This window comes from Arachis duranensis, chromosome 1, assembly GCF_000817695.3.
Source record: "Arachis duranensis cultivar V14167 chromosome 1, aradu.V14167.gnm2.J7QH, whole genome shotgun sequence".
NCBI classification, from domain to species: Eukaryota; Viridiplantae; Streptophyta; class Magnoliopsida; order Fabales; family Fabaceae; genus Arachis; species Arachis duranensis.
Genome location: NC_029772.3, coordinates 1634873 through 1652162, shown reverse-complemented (window position 1 = coordinate 1652162; position 17290 = coordinate 1634873). Strand labels below are relative to the sequence as shown.

Below are 17290 nucleotides of genomic sequence, written 5' to 3'. Positions count from 1 at the left end.
ATTTAAACAAAAAATTAATATGTTTAAGAAAATAAAATATTAAAGATTAATTTGATGATTAAAAATTAATCTAATTTTTAGAAGTAGATAATAAATAATAAATAAAAATTCAATTGCAGTTGACTTTACGTAAAATTGATAATTAAGGGTGATTACAAAAAAACTTAATCAAATCAATTAAATCATCTAACGGCTCTAAAATATTAACTTATCGTAAACCCGGCTTTACCTAAATTTTCACCAAAATAATAATGAAAGGAGAAGGATAGTGAAGTTGAAGAAAGAACAATGGAAATGAATTTTGATAACACATAATCTAAGGGATGAAGTGTCCGAATCTCTTACATTCTTGATACGATTTTTGGTTGCCACCTTGACAGAAAAAGAAGATAAGAGGACACCGATACAAGCAATTACCGACAAGCCTCACATTTGCAGAACCCGGTTTAAGCGCCATTAGAGGACTCGGTATACCTCCAAACAAGTAATTCCCTCCCAACAGAAGCCTCTCAAATGGCGAAACCCCCGGTTCAGGCAAAACCGTCTTCAATGCAAACTGAGTCGGTATCATACCACTCAACTTGTTGTTCTCCATTGACAAAGATGCAAGCTTCGGCATCATCGCCAAGAACATCGGCAAGAACCCCTCAATCTCGTTGTTGCTCAGATCAACCGCTATGAGTCCGCTTTGCAAGTAGTCCAATGCGTAACGTGACGCTAAGTTCATGGAAGAGAATTTGTTGAAAGAGAGTGTTAGTTGCTCCAGTGAGGGAATCTGAAAGAGACTGAAAGGGACTGAGCCACTGAAATTGTTGTAACTCAAATCAAGAACCTCAAGATATTTCAGCTTCGTGAAGCTCTCGGGTTGTAAATAACCGCTTAAGGAGTTGTTTCGCATTGAAATCTGAACCAAAAACTCCGGTAAAGCCTCCGGCAATTTTCCGGTGACGCCATTGTCACTGAGGTCTAAGTAGTTAAGGTTTTTGAGAGAATCAAAATTCTTCGGAAGTTCTCCGTTGAGGTTGTTGAACTGAATTTCAAGCCTTTTCAAGGTTTTGAGCCCGTTATTGAAACTCTCAGGGATTGTTCCTTCGAGATTGTTGTTATCCAGGTAGAGTTCTTCGAGCATGGAGAGGGAGCCAAGGGAAGAAGGAATTTCGCCGGTGAACGAGTTTCGCGAAAGACTGAGTCGACTCAAGCGAGTCAGATTTGAAAATGACTCGGGAATTTGGCCTGAGAAGTAGTTGTTTGAAACGTCGAGGGTTTCGAGGTAGGGAAGGTTCCAGAAGATGGAGGAGAGGGATCCGGAGTAACCCGCCTGGTCGAGACTGAGTTCGGTGACTCGGCTTAAACCGGAAACAACCGAGTCGCACCTGAAACCGCACGTGAACTTTTCGGTGAAGAGGTTGTCGCATGGGTCCACGGTGAAGTTCCATGAGCTTACGCATGAACCTGGAGTCAGAGAAGAGGGGTCGATTTTGTTCTTTAGTTCCTTCAGAACTTGTGCGTCACCCCAATGTGTCTTTGATTCAACGGTGGATATCACTCCCAAACCTGAAATGATCAGAAATAGATGGAAGTGGAACTGTGGGAAACTGAGAGACACCATTTTTGTGAATTTTGTAGAGTTGTTTGTTACTGGAACTGTGTGTTGTGTGTTGCCAAACTAAGATTAGAGGGTTTTTTTTTTTTTGGAGAAGGGAGTGAAAACTGAAAAGGTGAGGGATTTATGAATAGAATATAGTAGCTTTCTCTTCCTCCACACAAGGTACTGTAGTCAGAGATCTTTTCTATAGTGGCTTCACGGGCTGTTTGTCAGAGGCTCCTCCTCTGCAATCTTTAAACTGGGACCCTTCTTTGCATTACATTCTAGGATTTTGTTGATAAGCATAAAATTTGTTTAGGGAGTAAATCTATATTTTAGTTTTGAGTAAATACTAAATAGCCATCTTTTATTCGAAAAGTTTAGGATACCGTGTGAAAAAGATGCATATAGGCAGAAAATGAAAGGAAGATGAAGACTTTTTGAATGGGATAGAGTGTTGGCTGTGATTGTCAAACTTAGGAGTTTATGGATATCTGGATCTGATAAGACGACTTTTTAGGGGATTTTTGTTCGTTCTTTGACCGATGAGGCCCGTATTGGATAGTAGATTCTGTTCAATTATGTGATGTCGAGCACCCATGAGATTAAGATTATTTTTGATATGGCGGTTATGGTCTGGTGTGTCTTGGAAGATAATCAGTTATACTTTTCAAGGCATATCAGATTCGTCTTTTCATGTATGATTATTCAGTTAGTCATGAAGACTGAAGTTATCTGAATAGCTACAGATGAGAGATCGATAGTCTCCCGCCACAAAAGGGTAATTCCACATGGCGATTGACCTGAACTTGAGCCTACACCTAGACGACGAAGTAGACAACAACCAGCATCATCTATAGAGGCGGGACCTTCAGCCTCAGCTCCTTCACCTTTAGCACCTTCAGACTCAGTAACACTACCATTATTCTTACAGCCATTCTACCACCTGATCCACCAGTTAACTTAGGACATAGTTCATTCGAAGCGCCGCTCTAAATGTCGCTATAAGCACTTGAGAAGGATCATGATCTCCGGCGGCACTAACATTCCACCTGAATCGAATACTCCATCAGAGAATTCTGATCATGAGGAGGCCCAGGACCCACCAGCTGATGGTGGAGGTGATGCTAGTGACGACTCCCTCCACTCTGCTTAATTCTGAGCACTGAGGACGGTACTACCTTTTAAGTATGGGGAGGTTGTCCGGCTTCAACAGTATATTTTAGGTGACAATTTTCATTTTTGAACACTTTTAGTTTTGGTTTTTGTTATTATGCTTTTTAGTTACTTTTTATATATTTTATCATTTTAAAATTTTTTTACTTAATTTATTGCACTTTCTTAGTTTATTGCACATTTAAATTTTATTTGTACATAACCTAGTATTATATTGTAGTGATGCATATTTTTACATTTTCTTTTAATTTTGACTTGTACATATACCTTTTAGTCTTTAGTTATAATTGTGATTTGGATGATGTGATGATTGCTCCTAGTTGATTTCCTATACACTTGATGTTTTGGTTTGATTGAAATTAAGAAATGAATTTAGGATTTTTTACTTTTTCCATCTAATCACATCATATATACATATATAGAATAAGTGTTAATCAATTTAATAAAAATTTCAAGAAACTTTCTTTTCTATAGGGCATTGAAATTCAAATTGATTTGAGTTGAAATTCTTCATGGAAACTTGCAAGATTTATACATTGTGAAATATGATTTTTGAGCAAAGAACACCCAACTTATGAGTTTTTGAGCCTAATTGTGTGGTTACATCATTTAATCACTTATTTTATTCTTGTGTGTTAGCTCTTTTCTCTATGATTGTAATATTTGGTTTGTTTAATTCTATATGTCCATTATTTAATATATGTTTTTGTATTTATGTGATTGAGGCCATCACTTCATTATAGCTCACTTAACCCAAATAGCCTATCATTTTATTTACCATTGTTTACCACTTTGAGCCTATTAATTTCTCTTTTGTTTTTGATTAAGCACATCACTAGCTATAAGGGAAAAAACAACAATGTCCCTAATTTAAATCTTTGATTAGCTTAAGTTAACGAAATTGTATAATTTTAAGTGTGGAGAAATCCGAAAAATATTGGTAGATAAAATTGAGTGTTTTATTCTTGTTAAAAAATCTTGGGAATTTGGGTACATGTATTAGTATGAAAACCATTTTGATATATATATATATATATATATTATGTTTTTGGTATAAAAAAAAGAATAAAAAAAAGAAAAAGAAAGCAATAAGAAGGGGACAAAATGCTCCAAAGAAAAGTAATAAGAATAATGCATATGGGATGTAAATTGAAAAAAATGCATGAGTGTGTGAAAAAAAGTGAAGAATGGGTAGTTAAGTTTGTAATTGAATTGTATGGGTTGTTATATGTGTTAGGTGAGAGTTTAAGTTCATCAAAGATTCAAATTTCAAACTCACTTGACCATATGCATCCTTACCTTTACTTTAGCCTCATTACAACCTTGAAAAGTCCTCATGATATTTGCATATGTACATTAAATATTTGTTGATTGATTAGATGAAGAACAAATTTTAGAAAGCATGATTAGAGGAGGATTGAGTGGATTGACCCTAAACACTTGAGCGACTAAAGTGCATATGCACATCCAATGAGGGTTCAATTGCTCGATTCCCTACTTCCATTTATGACCATGATCATCTTGCAAGTTTGTAAATTATTTTGGATGACTCAATTCAATTGTGAATTTGGTTTGGTTATGATTGTTTTGGTCCTTGATTGTGTATATATGTTTTCTTGGAATTTGATTTATTTTGACTAAACTTATATATACATAGATAGCTAGTGTTAACTAGAATAGTTGTATGCATTTAGATAGATTGTATTTAGGTAGTTTACTTGCATTGCATAAATGTTGATACCCTTTTCTTGTATCTTTCTTGATGTTAAGCATGAGGACATGTTTGGTTTAAGTGTGGGAAAGTTGATAAACCACAATTTTATGGTTTATTTTGTATTGAATTTGGTGGATTTCATCAACTTTTCTTACACTTATTCACTAAAATAGCATGGTATTGTGAATTCTTCTTAAATTGTACTTAAGATTTAAAACATGCTTTTTAGGCCTTTAATTTGCTAATTTTAATTCACTTTAATTCCATTCAATACCTTGATGTGTTTGATGAAGTGATTTCAGGTTTACAAGACAAGTAAAGATTGAAGGAGTAAGGAGAAAGCATGCAAAAGTGAAGAATTCATGAAGAAATGAAGTTTGGAGTATTTTACAGCCATGCGTACGCACAATTGCAATTTTTATAGCCATGCATACGCAGAAGAATTGATGTGTACACACGATTACATTTTTTTACAATCATGCGTACGTACGAATACAATCACGTGACTCACTTAAGAAAAACATGGCTGGTAGTTTCTGGACCTTCTCAAGTCCAATTCAACTCATTTCTGAAGTATTTGAGGCCAAATTCAAGAAGGATCAAGAGGGGAGCAATTATGTTTAGTTAGAATCATGTTTTGGGATGTATTCTAGAGAGAGAAGCTTTCTCTTCTCTCTAGAATTAGGATAGATTTAGGTTAAAATCCTCTTAAATTTAGGTTTTGATCTTGCTTTAATTTAGTTTTTCTTGCAATTTCTTGTTATTACATCTTTACTCTCTTAGTTTTATATGTTATTTCTTTTATTTGGTCACTTTTATGTTTATGAACTCTTGTTAATTTTGATTTCTATTAGTGCAGTTTGATATTTCTTTGTTTATTGATGTTTAATTAAGTTGTTACTATTGTTATCTTGTATTTGATAGCTTTAGATTTTGTTATTATTGTAATTTTACTATGCTTTTATTTTTATACCTTTCAAGTATTTGATAAAATGCTTGGTTGGATTTTAGAGTAGATTTTTATACTCTTGGCTTGTGATTGAGGACTTAGGTTCCTTGATATTATTGATGTCTAGTGTAATTGGTAATTTAGGGTTGTTAGTTGGTTTTAGGACCAATTATGTCCACTTGACTTAACTCTCCGATGCTAGAGGATGACTAAGTGGAATTAACCCTTTATAATTACCATGTTGTGGTCAATGATCTATGATAGAAAACTTTGACTCTTAATCCTTTCCATGAGTATCTTTTAGTACTTATATTATCTTAGTTGTTAGCTTTGCTTTCTTGTTCATCATATTAAAAATCTCCAAAATTTTCATAACCAATAATATGCATACTTTCCTATAATTCCTTTGAGAGACGACCCAAAATTTAAATACTCTTGATTTTTATTGGTTTAACTTAAGTGATAAACAAAATCAAACTTTGATTGAGGGTTGATTGTTGGTTTGGATCTATACTTCAACGAAATTATTTTGTGAAAATTCCTAACTGACGATTTTCCTCCGTCAATACTTATACCCTGAAGCCAAGTCAACCAGGGCATCAATGTTGGGGAGAAGGTATGGATCCTTGGGCAGGCTTTGCTGAGGTTAGTGTAATCAATACACATCCTCCATTTTTCGTTCTACTTTTTTATAAGGACCACATTAGCCAGCCACAAAGGATACTTGATCTCTTTTATAAATCCGACTTTTAATAAGGCTTGCACATCTCTTATTAATTAATACTCTTACACCAAACTTATTCCATGCAATGCACATCAAGATTAATTGAGCACTAAAAGAAAAGGGTCAGAAAATGAGTTACCAAAAGATTGTGGTTCTTGCTAAATTTGTATCCTCTTTCTCTTCTTCTAGCTGGTTAAGAGAAATGATTTCAATGGATACGAGGAAAAAAAGGATACCCACCAAACATTAACCCTATGCATCTATCTAATTCATCAAGACCAAGGAAAGCATATTCGAGTGTTGGAGGAAGAGGCTTTAATTCAAATGTGGGTGGTACATTCAATTTTTCCTTCCTAGGGGATTGCATGCATAGAGTTAAAGAAACTTGCATGGCATCCTCCTTAATTATTGGAATGTAGCATGGAGTGTGCATGACTTCCTCCTTTATTTGTGCATCTTCCCCTTCTTCTATGTGTGAGGGTGGAGAGTTCTCTTATGCACTAAAGTATGGACTCCTTCAATTAATTCTCTCACATTCTTTTGTAGAATTTTGCATTATTTCTCTTGGGAAGAAATTTGCATGTTTCTCTATCACCTCTTGTAGCCTCTGAAGATATGGAATCCTACGACTTGTATTTCCCAATCATGTCCTTGTTCATTGAAATTTTACTTGGTACAGGGGCTTCTTGGTCTTGCTCTTGCACTTCTAACTTTTTCTTTGTAACCTCAATTTGATTTTCATTCTTCTTACTAAGCACCCTTTCAATCTTCAAGCTTATGCCCTTGCATTCTTCCCTTGAGTTGAGAATTGCATCGCTAGAGAAAAGATTGGTAGGTCTCTCAGCAAGATGTTGTACCATTTGGCTCATTTGTACTTCTAGATTTTTTCTTGAGTCTCTTAATTTTTAATATTTGTTCTGGGCTCTTGAAAGAAATTGTTGGTAGTTTGGGTAAATGAAGTAGTAGCTTGAAAAATTTGTTCTAAGGCCAGCTCAAAAGATGAACGTTTAGAAGGGTTTTATGGATGTGTAGGTGCTATTTTGAGGTTGTTTTGGGGGATATGAAAGGAGTTTTATGGGTAGTAAAATAAATTTTGTATATTTTAAAAGGATTTTTGTGGAGTGTGAAGTGGATTTTGTGGATTTTAAAAGGAATTTTGCGGATTTTGAAAGAGTTGTGCTAAGGCAAGCTCAAGTGGTGAAAGTTTTTTATATGAATAATCAGAAGGTGAGGTTAGAAAAATTTGTATAAATGTATCCATTGTCTGCTATAGTTATTCCATGGCACGATCAAGAGATGATGACTTTTGATGGATAGAATATGAATACTGAAATTTCTTTAGTCTTGACTTTCCCAACCATAATTTGGATAGTTGCTCTATTCATGGAAATATGAATCATTTTGTGGCCCTGAGAAGTATCCCATATGGTTTACTTGCTCAAACTCCATCATTCCTTGTTCTTGACATTCCTAACCACAATCAAGATAGTTCATCCATTCATGAAAACATGAATCATTTTGTGGCAGTGAAAAGTATCCCATATAATTTGCTTGCTCAAAGGGTGTGTGTGGTTCAAGTATTACTTTGTTACAAAGATTCCATTTCCATGGGAATTAAAGATACCCAAGGGGAAGGTGGAAATTAAAATGATAGTATTTTGATTCCCGGGAATCAAACTTGCTTAGGAATAGCTTTTCAAACTTTGAACCAAACATGGAAATATGATATTCCCATCTTAAAATTCTTAGGAATTATTTATAATTCTTCCAACCACACACACCCAAAGGGTGATGCAAACTCCATCATTGCTTACTACTTTGTAAAAACACAATCACCAAGATACAAAAAATGGGATTCCCCATGTCACCGTTAAGAAAGTTCTCAGTGAGACAATAACATAAACTAACAAAAGAAAAGAAAGAAATAAAAGCAAATAAATAACTAGAACAAAAAAAAGTGTCTAATCTAGGTAATCAATCAACCGGTAGTTTGTTAATTACAATTAATCTCCAGTAATAGTGTAAAGTTCTTGATAGAATGAAGTTTTTTATTTTTGTGCTTAACTCATCGACAATTGCACGGAATCACATCAAATAATACCACGGTGAGTGGGTTATCGTTCCCATGAGGATTAATGGATTAAGTAAGCAATTATCAACTGATTATTCTAGTTAGACAATTCAAATTTGGATGATGAACAATTGGTAATATAGGATGAAATTTAAATGACTTGATAAAAAAAGTAAATGAAAGTAATAAATGACTTGAATGTAAATTACTAGAATTTAAATTGCAAGAACGTAAATAACTAGAATGTAAATGACAAGAATTAAGGTGAATAAAAGCAATAGTAAAGTGCAAGAAAAAGAATCAACATAAATGCATCAATTAAAGACAATTCTAAAGCAAGATAAGAAGATAATGATGGGAAGAACAATGGGGTATAGAGGTGATGAGTCCTCAGGATCAATAATTCTCATCTCCACTTTAATTATGCAATCATTGATCTCTTGACAAATCATAAGTAATTGAATTCTAATTCCTTGGTAGTTCAATTTCTTTTGACTTTATCACCACACAATTCTTCAAGATCTAGATAGGATTCATTCAACGTCACATATCAAATCCAGATCCATAATCATGAGAATTGAGAGAAAGAGTTTTTAAGCTTGATTTTATAAACCCTGCAAAATTAGCAAATAATTAGTCAATAAATTGAATTATAATTAGAAAAACTAAAAATATAAATCTAATATTAAAATAGGGTAGAGCTCTTCAAAACGAGAATTTTGACACTAATTTTAAAAAATTTGGCCCAAAATTAGATTAGATGGGTCGAACCGATTGAACCGAACTCAAAACCTGGCCCGTGGGTCCAACCGGACCCATAACTTAAAAGGGCTGAGCCATCTCCTTTCCCATTCAGCTAAAGAGCACGCTGAATACAGCAAGGGGGAGAGGAGAGCTACAAACCCTCATCAACCCTTTAATCCACCATAACTTTCCCATTTGAGATCCGATCACCGCACCGTTCACGGCCACGCGTCCAGCGCGTCAAGCTCTATATTTCCATCAGATCAATTCTACGGGTAAGCCTCAAATCCATTTCAGATTATCTACCCTCTTTCTATTTGTGAAATTGAACCCTTGTGATGAGACTCTGCCCAATTTGGTGTTCTAGGTTTGTTTTAGCTTGCGGAGCTTATCGGATTTGAGTTGCTCTGCACGTGGGTAAGGTAAAGAGACTGAAACCCTATCTAAGAATCTGAATTGGTGTATTAGATGTTGATTGGGTATATGTATATGTTGTATATTTGTGTTAGGTAGTTTGTTGTAATTGAAACTTGGCATTGTGAACACTTGGAGGCTTGGTGGATGATTGGTGCTGAGATTTTGGTTGATTTCTCAAGCTTGAGGGGCTGTGTATGTGTGTGACTTGTGAGGTTGCCTTGGACTAAACGGGGCGGTCGGCCAATGTATGGTTTGAGTTTTGCGCATTTAATATGTAAGGCTCTGTGAATACTTAGGTTAGGAAACTATAAGATAAGTTGAAATAGTGAAATGTGTTAAATGAATAGTTTATGTGATGTTGATGGATAATTTGGTGTTGGGCACTTGACAATGTGGATGTTGGTGTTGAAATTAATGAATATAAGTTATTAGAATTAATGAATATGAGTTGTTGGAATTAATGGAGAGTTGAAGATGTTGTTGATACATGATAATGGAATTTTGTGGTTTGTTGCTTGTTGATTGATTAACGGTGATTGATAGTGTGCTATTAATGAATTGAGGATGTTGTTGATGCATGATAATGGAATTTTGTGGTTTGTTGCTTGTTGATTGATTAATGGTGATTGATAATGTGCTATTAATGAATTGAGAAATTGAGTTAATGAATTTTAAAGTTGTAGCTTGTGGTTGGAATGGTGGAATTTGGAATAATGTATGAATTTTGTGGGTTGGTATGAGCATTAATATGTGGGTAGTTGTGTTGATGAAAAGGGATTTGTTATGTTGCAAATGTGCAGGTTTTGTGGGTAACAGTATGTGAATTTGGTAAAAATGAGGGTTTGGTATAATTTGGATAAAACTAATTTTTGATGAACTTTGGTAGTCCATAACTTGCTCCTCAAATTTCGGATGAAAATGAGGTTTGATTTAAAATAAAGAATGTTATAAGCTTGAAAATGATAAAAGGTTTGCGGAAAACCGACTTTTATAGAGGAAGTTATGGACGCCGGAAATGTGGTGCTAAAAACTAAAATTTTGAAAGTTGCAGCAGAATCAGGAATTTTGGTGTGTGCCAACGCACACTACTGTGCGCACGCACTCAGCAGTAGCAGAAACTTATCTGTGCATACGCACGTCTTTGTGCGCACACACACCTGGTATTTTTCAGTAAGGGTGCGTACGCACGCTCTTGTGCGCACCCACACACTAGGATTTGCTTTCTGCTGGTGACGTTCGTACAGGTGAGGTGCACACACACTAAGTAATTCCCTACTGGTGTGCGCACACACGCATTCGTGCGCCTGCACACGTCCTGTTTTTCCTCAAGTTGTGCGCATGCCCACACCCTGTTTTCCAGCAAACACCCTGTTTTCCAACACCTGTGTTTTTATGATCTAAACATGATTTCGAACCTCTAAACCCCTATTTCTACCCTGTTAACCCTAGAATTTATTAGTAAGCCTAGTAGTTAGCTGAAGTTAGGAAATATAGATAACTTGGGAGTGAAGTCAAGGTTAAAAATGATGGATTGTATAAAAGAGAGGTGTATATATGAATGAATTATGATGTTAAGGCTCGAATTATTGATTTTCTACATTATGAAATGTATGAGGCAAGTAAGAGAGTAATGTGAGGAATTGAGAATTGATGATGTTAATTAATCAAGAATAATAAAATGTATGAGCAATGGGTTAAGTAAAATTGAGAACGATTAGATGAGATATAAATTAGTATCAAAAATGAAACTGACAATTATGAGAAATAATTGAATATATTGAGCTTGAGGGTGTTGTCTCCCTCATGATTGAATATATTGAGCTTGAGGGTGTTATCTCCCTTATGTCAGCTTGGGGTGTTGTCTTTTCTCCCCATGTTAGCTTGGGATTCGTCCTACGGATATATTTGAGCTTGGGGCATTCTTTCCCCATGTCAGCTTGGGAATTTTCTCCATGGTGTATTTTTGATATTGAGAGCATGTCGGGGTGACTACGTAACTGACAGTTGATATCAATAGCCAGAGGACAGGCATGCATCATATGCATTTGTATGTATTGCTTGTTTGTTCATTAATTGGGATTGTCTAATTGATTATAATATGCTAATTGTCATAATTGATATCTGTATTATCTGTATTCTACTTGTGCTTGCTTTGTCTGCTTGTTCGTCTTTGTAATTACCGGAGATGGAGGAAAGGCGGAGAGATTGGGGATTCTAGTTAAGTTTCAGTTAGATTTAAGAAATTAATTTAGTTTAGAAAGCTTTAGAGAACCACCCTGATTTATGGTTTCTGTTTAGTTTGTTAAGTTTTATAATTTGAATGTTGGCGTTCTAGGATTGCCTCTGACATTCTCAGAACCTTATATATCATATGCGTGGCACCTTTACGATGCTGAGAACCTTCGGAGGATTTTTGTATTTATCAGCTTATGTATATATGTACTTAGCTTTCTCTCCAGGAAACTTCTTTATTTTGTTCCTCTTAGAGGCTTAAGGAGAGTTAGGGTTTTTCTATATATTTTGGGATATGTATATATGTTTGTAAATATTCTCCGGCCAGCCTTGGCTTCGCAAGCTGAGTTAAGAGCTTGTTACTTTGTATCTTTGATCCTCTATTCCCAGTTTCATTATCTTTCACTTGTTAACAACAGCTTTCTTGGCACGCAAGATATCTCATTTCCTGAACATTGTACTTTTATTTTGCGATTTTGTTTTACCCATTTTTCAAGACTCCCAGTTAAATATCTCTTTTACTATTATTATATATATTTTTTTACTTTTAGAAGTCGTAATACCTTACTATCTTAGTCTTATGACTTACGCATAAGATTAAGTATGGTAGGGTGTTACAGATTTCATGAATCCACTTTTCCAAGTGATCATAAAACATCAATTTGGATCTAAATTATCTTCCAATAGATTTGGATCCTTGCTGAAGAATGAAGACCCTTTCTAAAGTAACAATTGAAAGATGAATTCAAGTTGAACAATCAATCACATTAATCCATTGAAATTAAACAGAGCTCTTTTCTCCAATGAAGAGATGATTAGCTACTCATATCTCAAAGAATTACAAAATAGGTATGTGAATGTGAAAAAAAATGAGAAGAGAAGAAGAGAGTCCAAAGACCCTTCCTCCCAAAAGTGTCTTTCAAAGGTTTCCTGGATCTCTCTTTATAATCTATCCTAAATTACAAAGTCAAAATAAAATTCAAATTAAAATCAAATGCAATTTCCAACTAACTATCACTAGTGATCTTCCTTGCTCCCTTTGGATCCTGAGCCTTGTGAGTTGTTGTCTTGATGGTTATGGGCTTGATTAGTTGGGTTTGATGAGCATTAGATGTGGTTAAGGACTTAGGAATTTTAGGTGCTCATTAGAAGCCAGAATGGACTCAAAATCTTGCTCCAAATAAAGTCCTGGAAGTGTGCTTTCTTGGTGGAGTTGGAGACACCAATGTGTGGCATTGGAGACACCATTTCAAGCCTTGGATTTCCTTGAAGCTCGAAGGCTTCTTTGGCTCCAAAACGCTTCATAAGAATGGCGTCTAAGTTGCCATATTGTTTCACCAATTTGGCCTTCACGGAATGGCATCTAAGACGCCAATTGGGTGGCATTGGAGGCGCCAAAATAGAGCACAAGTTTGAGTCCCTATGAGTGCAATGGATTGGCGTTTGAGACGCTCACGAGGATGGTGTCTAAGGTGCCAAAATGAAGACCAAAATGAAGCTCCTAGAGTGTGCTTGTAGGCATACAAAATGCCAAGGATTTGGCATCCAAAATGCCAATTTCAAGTCCCTGGGAGGTGCTCATTTTTTAAGGCGTATGGGGCGCTTCAATTTTTGGGCGTCAAAAGATGCTCATTTTTCGTGGCCCAAACTAAATGTCCACCATAGAGTATTACATATCGTTAGAAAGCTCTTTCTAACGCCACTAGAAGCTCTTCATTTAGACATCTATAAATAAAGTTATGCTTGTTGGAATATGAGAGGGTCATTGTCTTGGTGTACAATATGCCAAGAGTGGTGTGCGAAAAAGAATGGTGATTTGCACCCTTAGATTTAGTATCCACTATGAAGTATTATACATCATTGAAAAGTTTTAAAAGTTGGCTTTCTAATGCTGCTAGACCGCTTCATATGGACCTCTCTAGCTCACGTTATCCTTGTTGGAGTATGGAGAGGTCAGGGTTACAAGTTTTCTTTGAACTTCCATGAGCTTTTTCCAACTCTTGCTTCCCTGGGAGTGTGCTTCCTCTTGTATACCGCCTTCCTTGCTTCTTCCAAAGGCTTCTTTGATTGTCATTTTCCTCATTTGTTATTGCCTCAAATCTTTCAACAACTCCCTAAACATACCAAAGCACAAAGTAACTCCAAAAAATAATTATTAAAGTACAAAAATCTCAATTAACATCAGGAATTCACTAACTTTGTTCAAAGAATGAAACTTCAACAAACATTGATTAAAAGCATAAAAATATTAATTAAAACAAGAGGTCACTAACTTTATTCAAAGAAATAATAACTAAAAATAATTGAAGATGCTCATGAATCAAGAACTTCATAAACCAATTCAAGGACTTGTAGGTGAGGAAGAGTGTATGGGAGTATGCTAATTGTACAACTCCCCAGAGTTTGTTGAAAGCATGGAGAAACTAAAAATAAATAAATAATGAAGATGCATAACCTTATCTAACTAGTTTTGATCCGAAGGCATGGTCTAAAGTGAATAGTTTGACCAGCAACATGTGCAAATTATGGAATGCAAAATTTGAGAAATATTGCTGCAAGCCCATTTTAACAATGTGCGGGGAGTTGAGATGTTATTTGATGAAAAGAATGACTAAACACATTACACTCTTGACTCCATACATTGAAAGGTTGTACCTGGTCAATAGAAGAGGCTTGATTGCATGATTAAATCTAGCAATAGATGGCATACTGAGTGGACTAGTAACCGTGATAAGAAACGATTTGAGGTCAGTCGCAAGAACATGAAGATTGATGTTGATCTTATAAAGCACACATGCTCATGTTACAAATGACAATTAACCAATTTATGATTAACAAACCAGAGGATTATGTCTACAAGTGGTTGTGTATGGACTCATTCCATACAATATATAGTCAGTGTATTCAACCAGTTCCATCTGAAGAACTTTGGACTAGAACTGGACTGATTAAACTAGACCTACCAATAATAAAATGACTTATTAGGAAACCTAAGATGCATAAAAAAAAAAGATTTCGGCTGAGGATCTGATACAGGGGGATAAATTGAAGAAAACATTCAAGGTAACTTCCAGCAAATGTGGTGAGAAGGGGCACAATTATAAAACATGCAAAGGAGTACCTTCAGATCACAACTGAAAACCTAAGACAAAAAGAGCAAAGCATGGCACAAAAAATGACTAAGCACAAGCTAAGCTTACACTGTCACAGTCTGCACCTCAACCAAAGATAAAATTCAAGGATAAATCTATCCGTCCGATAAAAAAGTTAATGATTGAGTTGTTTTTTATTATTATAACACCCATGTGACGAATGCTTGTGTTGTAATTATTCAGGATGGACAACAGAGTTTCTCTAAGACCACCAATCAGAACCTTACTACAGTAAACAAAAGTCAAGTATTGTGAATACATTTTGTTGATTTTAACTCAAGCAAGTGCATATTTTTTTACAGGCTAGGTCAGGTCCAACAATGAGCTAACGACAACCTATTCCAGAAAGCCAATCAATGTCTGTATCTACAGTCCTTACAAGGCCAGGCCAAGCACCATTCAGGCCTCTAGCCCAAGTTCTAGCAAGGCTAGCCAAAATTTCCTTTAGACCCAAGCGACCAATTAGTAAATAGGCTCTTTACAAATAATATGTTACAGCACCATCATAGCAACTAAATGCAGAAGTTAGTGGAGGACTAGAGATTTTAACTACAGCGAACACTAAAACTCAAAGGATATTAGTTCATCCCCACTCCAAGAATCAACAAACCAAAGAATTGATTAAGCTACTTTAAGAAGTTACTTGAGATTAAGCTTTTTGTTTTTTTTTTTGGTATATAGTACATTATAGCATCTTTTTGACAAATCTTCGGTGCTTTGTGGTAACCAACTTTGTTATGTTAGCTTATGTTGCTAGGATTGTAATCCTTTCAATAACTTATCATATCTTATGTCTGAATGTTTAATGTACCAAAATATTTAATAAAATTCACATAGCTATACTATTATTTACTATATATAGCTATTCCGGCCCAACCCAACAGACCAAAGATTCGGGTTCGGATGTCCGACCGATCCGACGGTTTACCGAGCCCGAACCGGGAGGTGACTTGCACGTCACCTCCCCTCCCACGTGAACTTGGACAACTGACAAAAGCTTTCAGATGTATGGGCTTGGCCATCAAGAGCCCACCCGAAGTACAGGCCAAGTACGGACTATAAAGGGGGAGGGACCTATCCCTCCCCAAAGGTACGTCACCTAATCCTAACTCTAACAGCCGCCTCTTGTACGGACACTGACTTGAGCGTTGGAGTCCTTGCAGGTAGCTTCACCTCATCCTCAACCCGTCAGGCCAAAAGAGTCATTCACCAGAGCTCTCCAGCACCCATCTCCTAGTCTCCCACACTTTTACTACCACCAGATCCAACCATACTCGTGCATCCGAACAATAGCCCATTTAAATTCATGATATAATATTAACAAAATAACATCATTTATTAATTATAAAATAATTGAAATTTGTGAACTCATATCACAGTTTATTACAACAATAATAGACCTTCTTTAATTGTCTATTTTTCAAGACTTAATGACAAAAACAGCAACATTAGTTACTAACAAACATACAAGAACAACCAACATATTAGTTTTTTTTCTTCCTTTCTATATATGCCAATTTCTTCTCCAACTTAATCAGCTTCTGTTCCACTTTATTCTTGCACAAATACTCTTTCACATTATCAATTTTACTGTCACAAATTAATTTTTTGTGCCTCTAATTTATGTAACATGATCATTAAGACAAACAAAAATTTTACAGTGGGATGGATAAAAAAATTCAATTAACTACATCAATCTACTTCAAGATTTATATAACTATCTTACCTTAAAGAAGGGACACCCAAAAAATAACCTGTTGGGGTTAATTGATGTCGTGGATTTGTACAATATAATATACACTCCACATTTGCATATTGGAGCAATGCTATTCTTTTCGTCTCCATTTTGCACGCAATGAATGATAGAGGACAATGAGATTCGTTGCATGCTCGAAGAAGCTTTTTCGCTTACCACAAAACACAATCTTAAACACAAAAAATTCTCTGACTATAATGCTGCAATAGAATCTGACTTCAATTTGAAGAGTTAAGACAATTCCTAAAATAATACTTAAAGATACATAATAAACTTATCATTAGTAAAAAATTTGAAATTTTTTATTTAATAAATATAAAACAAGTACATTCTATTTCAAATAAAAACTTTTTAATAATTTTAAGATATATTTTTAAGACACAAAATAAATAAATCTAATTAAAATTTATGAGAGACTAATTTACTACAATTTTAAAAGTTTAGGACACATTTGTCTTTTTTCCATAAATTTATACATGAGTATGCAAATGACAGTTCCCAATTTAGAGCATAAATGCAGTTTAATGTTTACACCAGTATGACACGCAAAGCCAGTTTCGGTATTTATTTTGTGTTCTTCAGCTTATGTGTTGGGCAAGAAACTAAAGAAAAGCTTTCTATTACCTTCAAAAAAAATTCTGGCAAGCAAGCTAACAAAGTAAGCTAGAATAAGATACTTTCCCCTACTTAGCTTATTTCTTCAATCAGATCAGAATAAATTGACCTTTTCCAGTGATTTCCAGTGATTTCTATAACAAAGTAAGCTCCAC

General features: G+C 35.2%; 1 protein-coding gene across 1 annotated transcript; it reads right to left on the bottom strand.

Annotated features, from left to right (window-relative positions):
• Positions 1 to 289: 289 nt before the first annotated feature.
• On the bottom strand, positions 290 to 1864 carry LOC107478747 (receptor-like protein 34). Its single transcript, XM_016098906.3, has one exon. The coding sequence runs from the start codon at positions 1607 to 1609 to the stop codon at positions 317 to 319; it is 1293 nt and encodes a 430-aa protein (XP_015954392.1). The 5' UTR covers positions 1610 to 1864; the 3' UTR covers positions 290 to 316.
• Between the last annotated feature and the right edge of the window lie 15426 nt (positions 1865 to 17290).

Coding starts and splice junctions, on each gene's coding strand:
- LOC107478747 (XM_016098906.3), bottom strand. CDS start 1,609: ATGGTGTCTCTCAGTTTCCCACAGTTCCACTTCCATCTATTTCTGATC.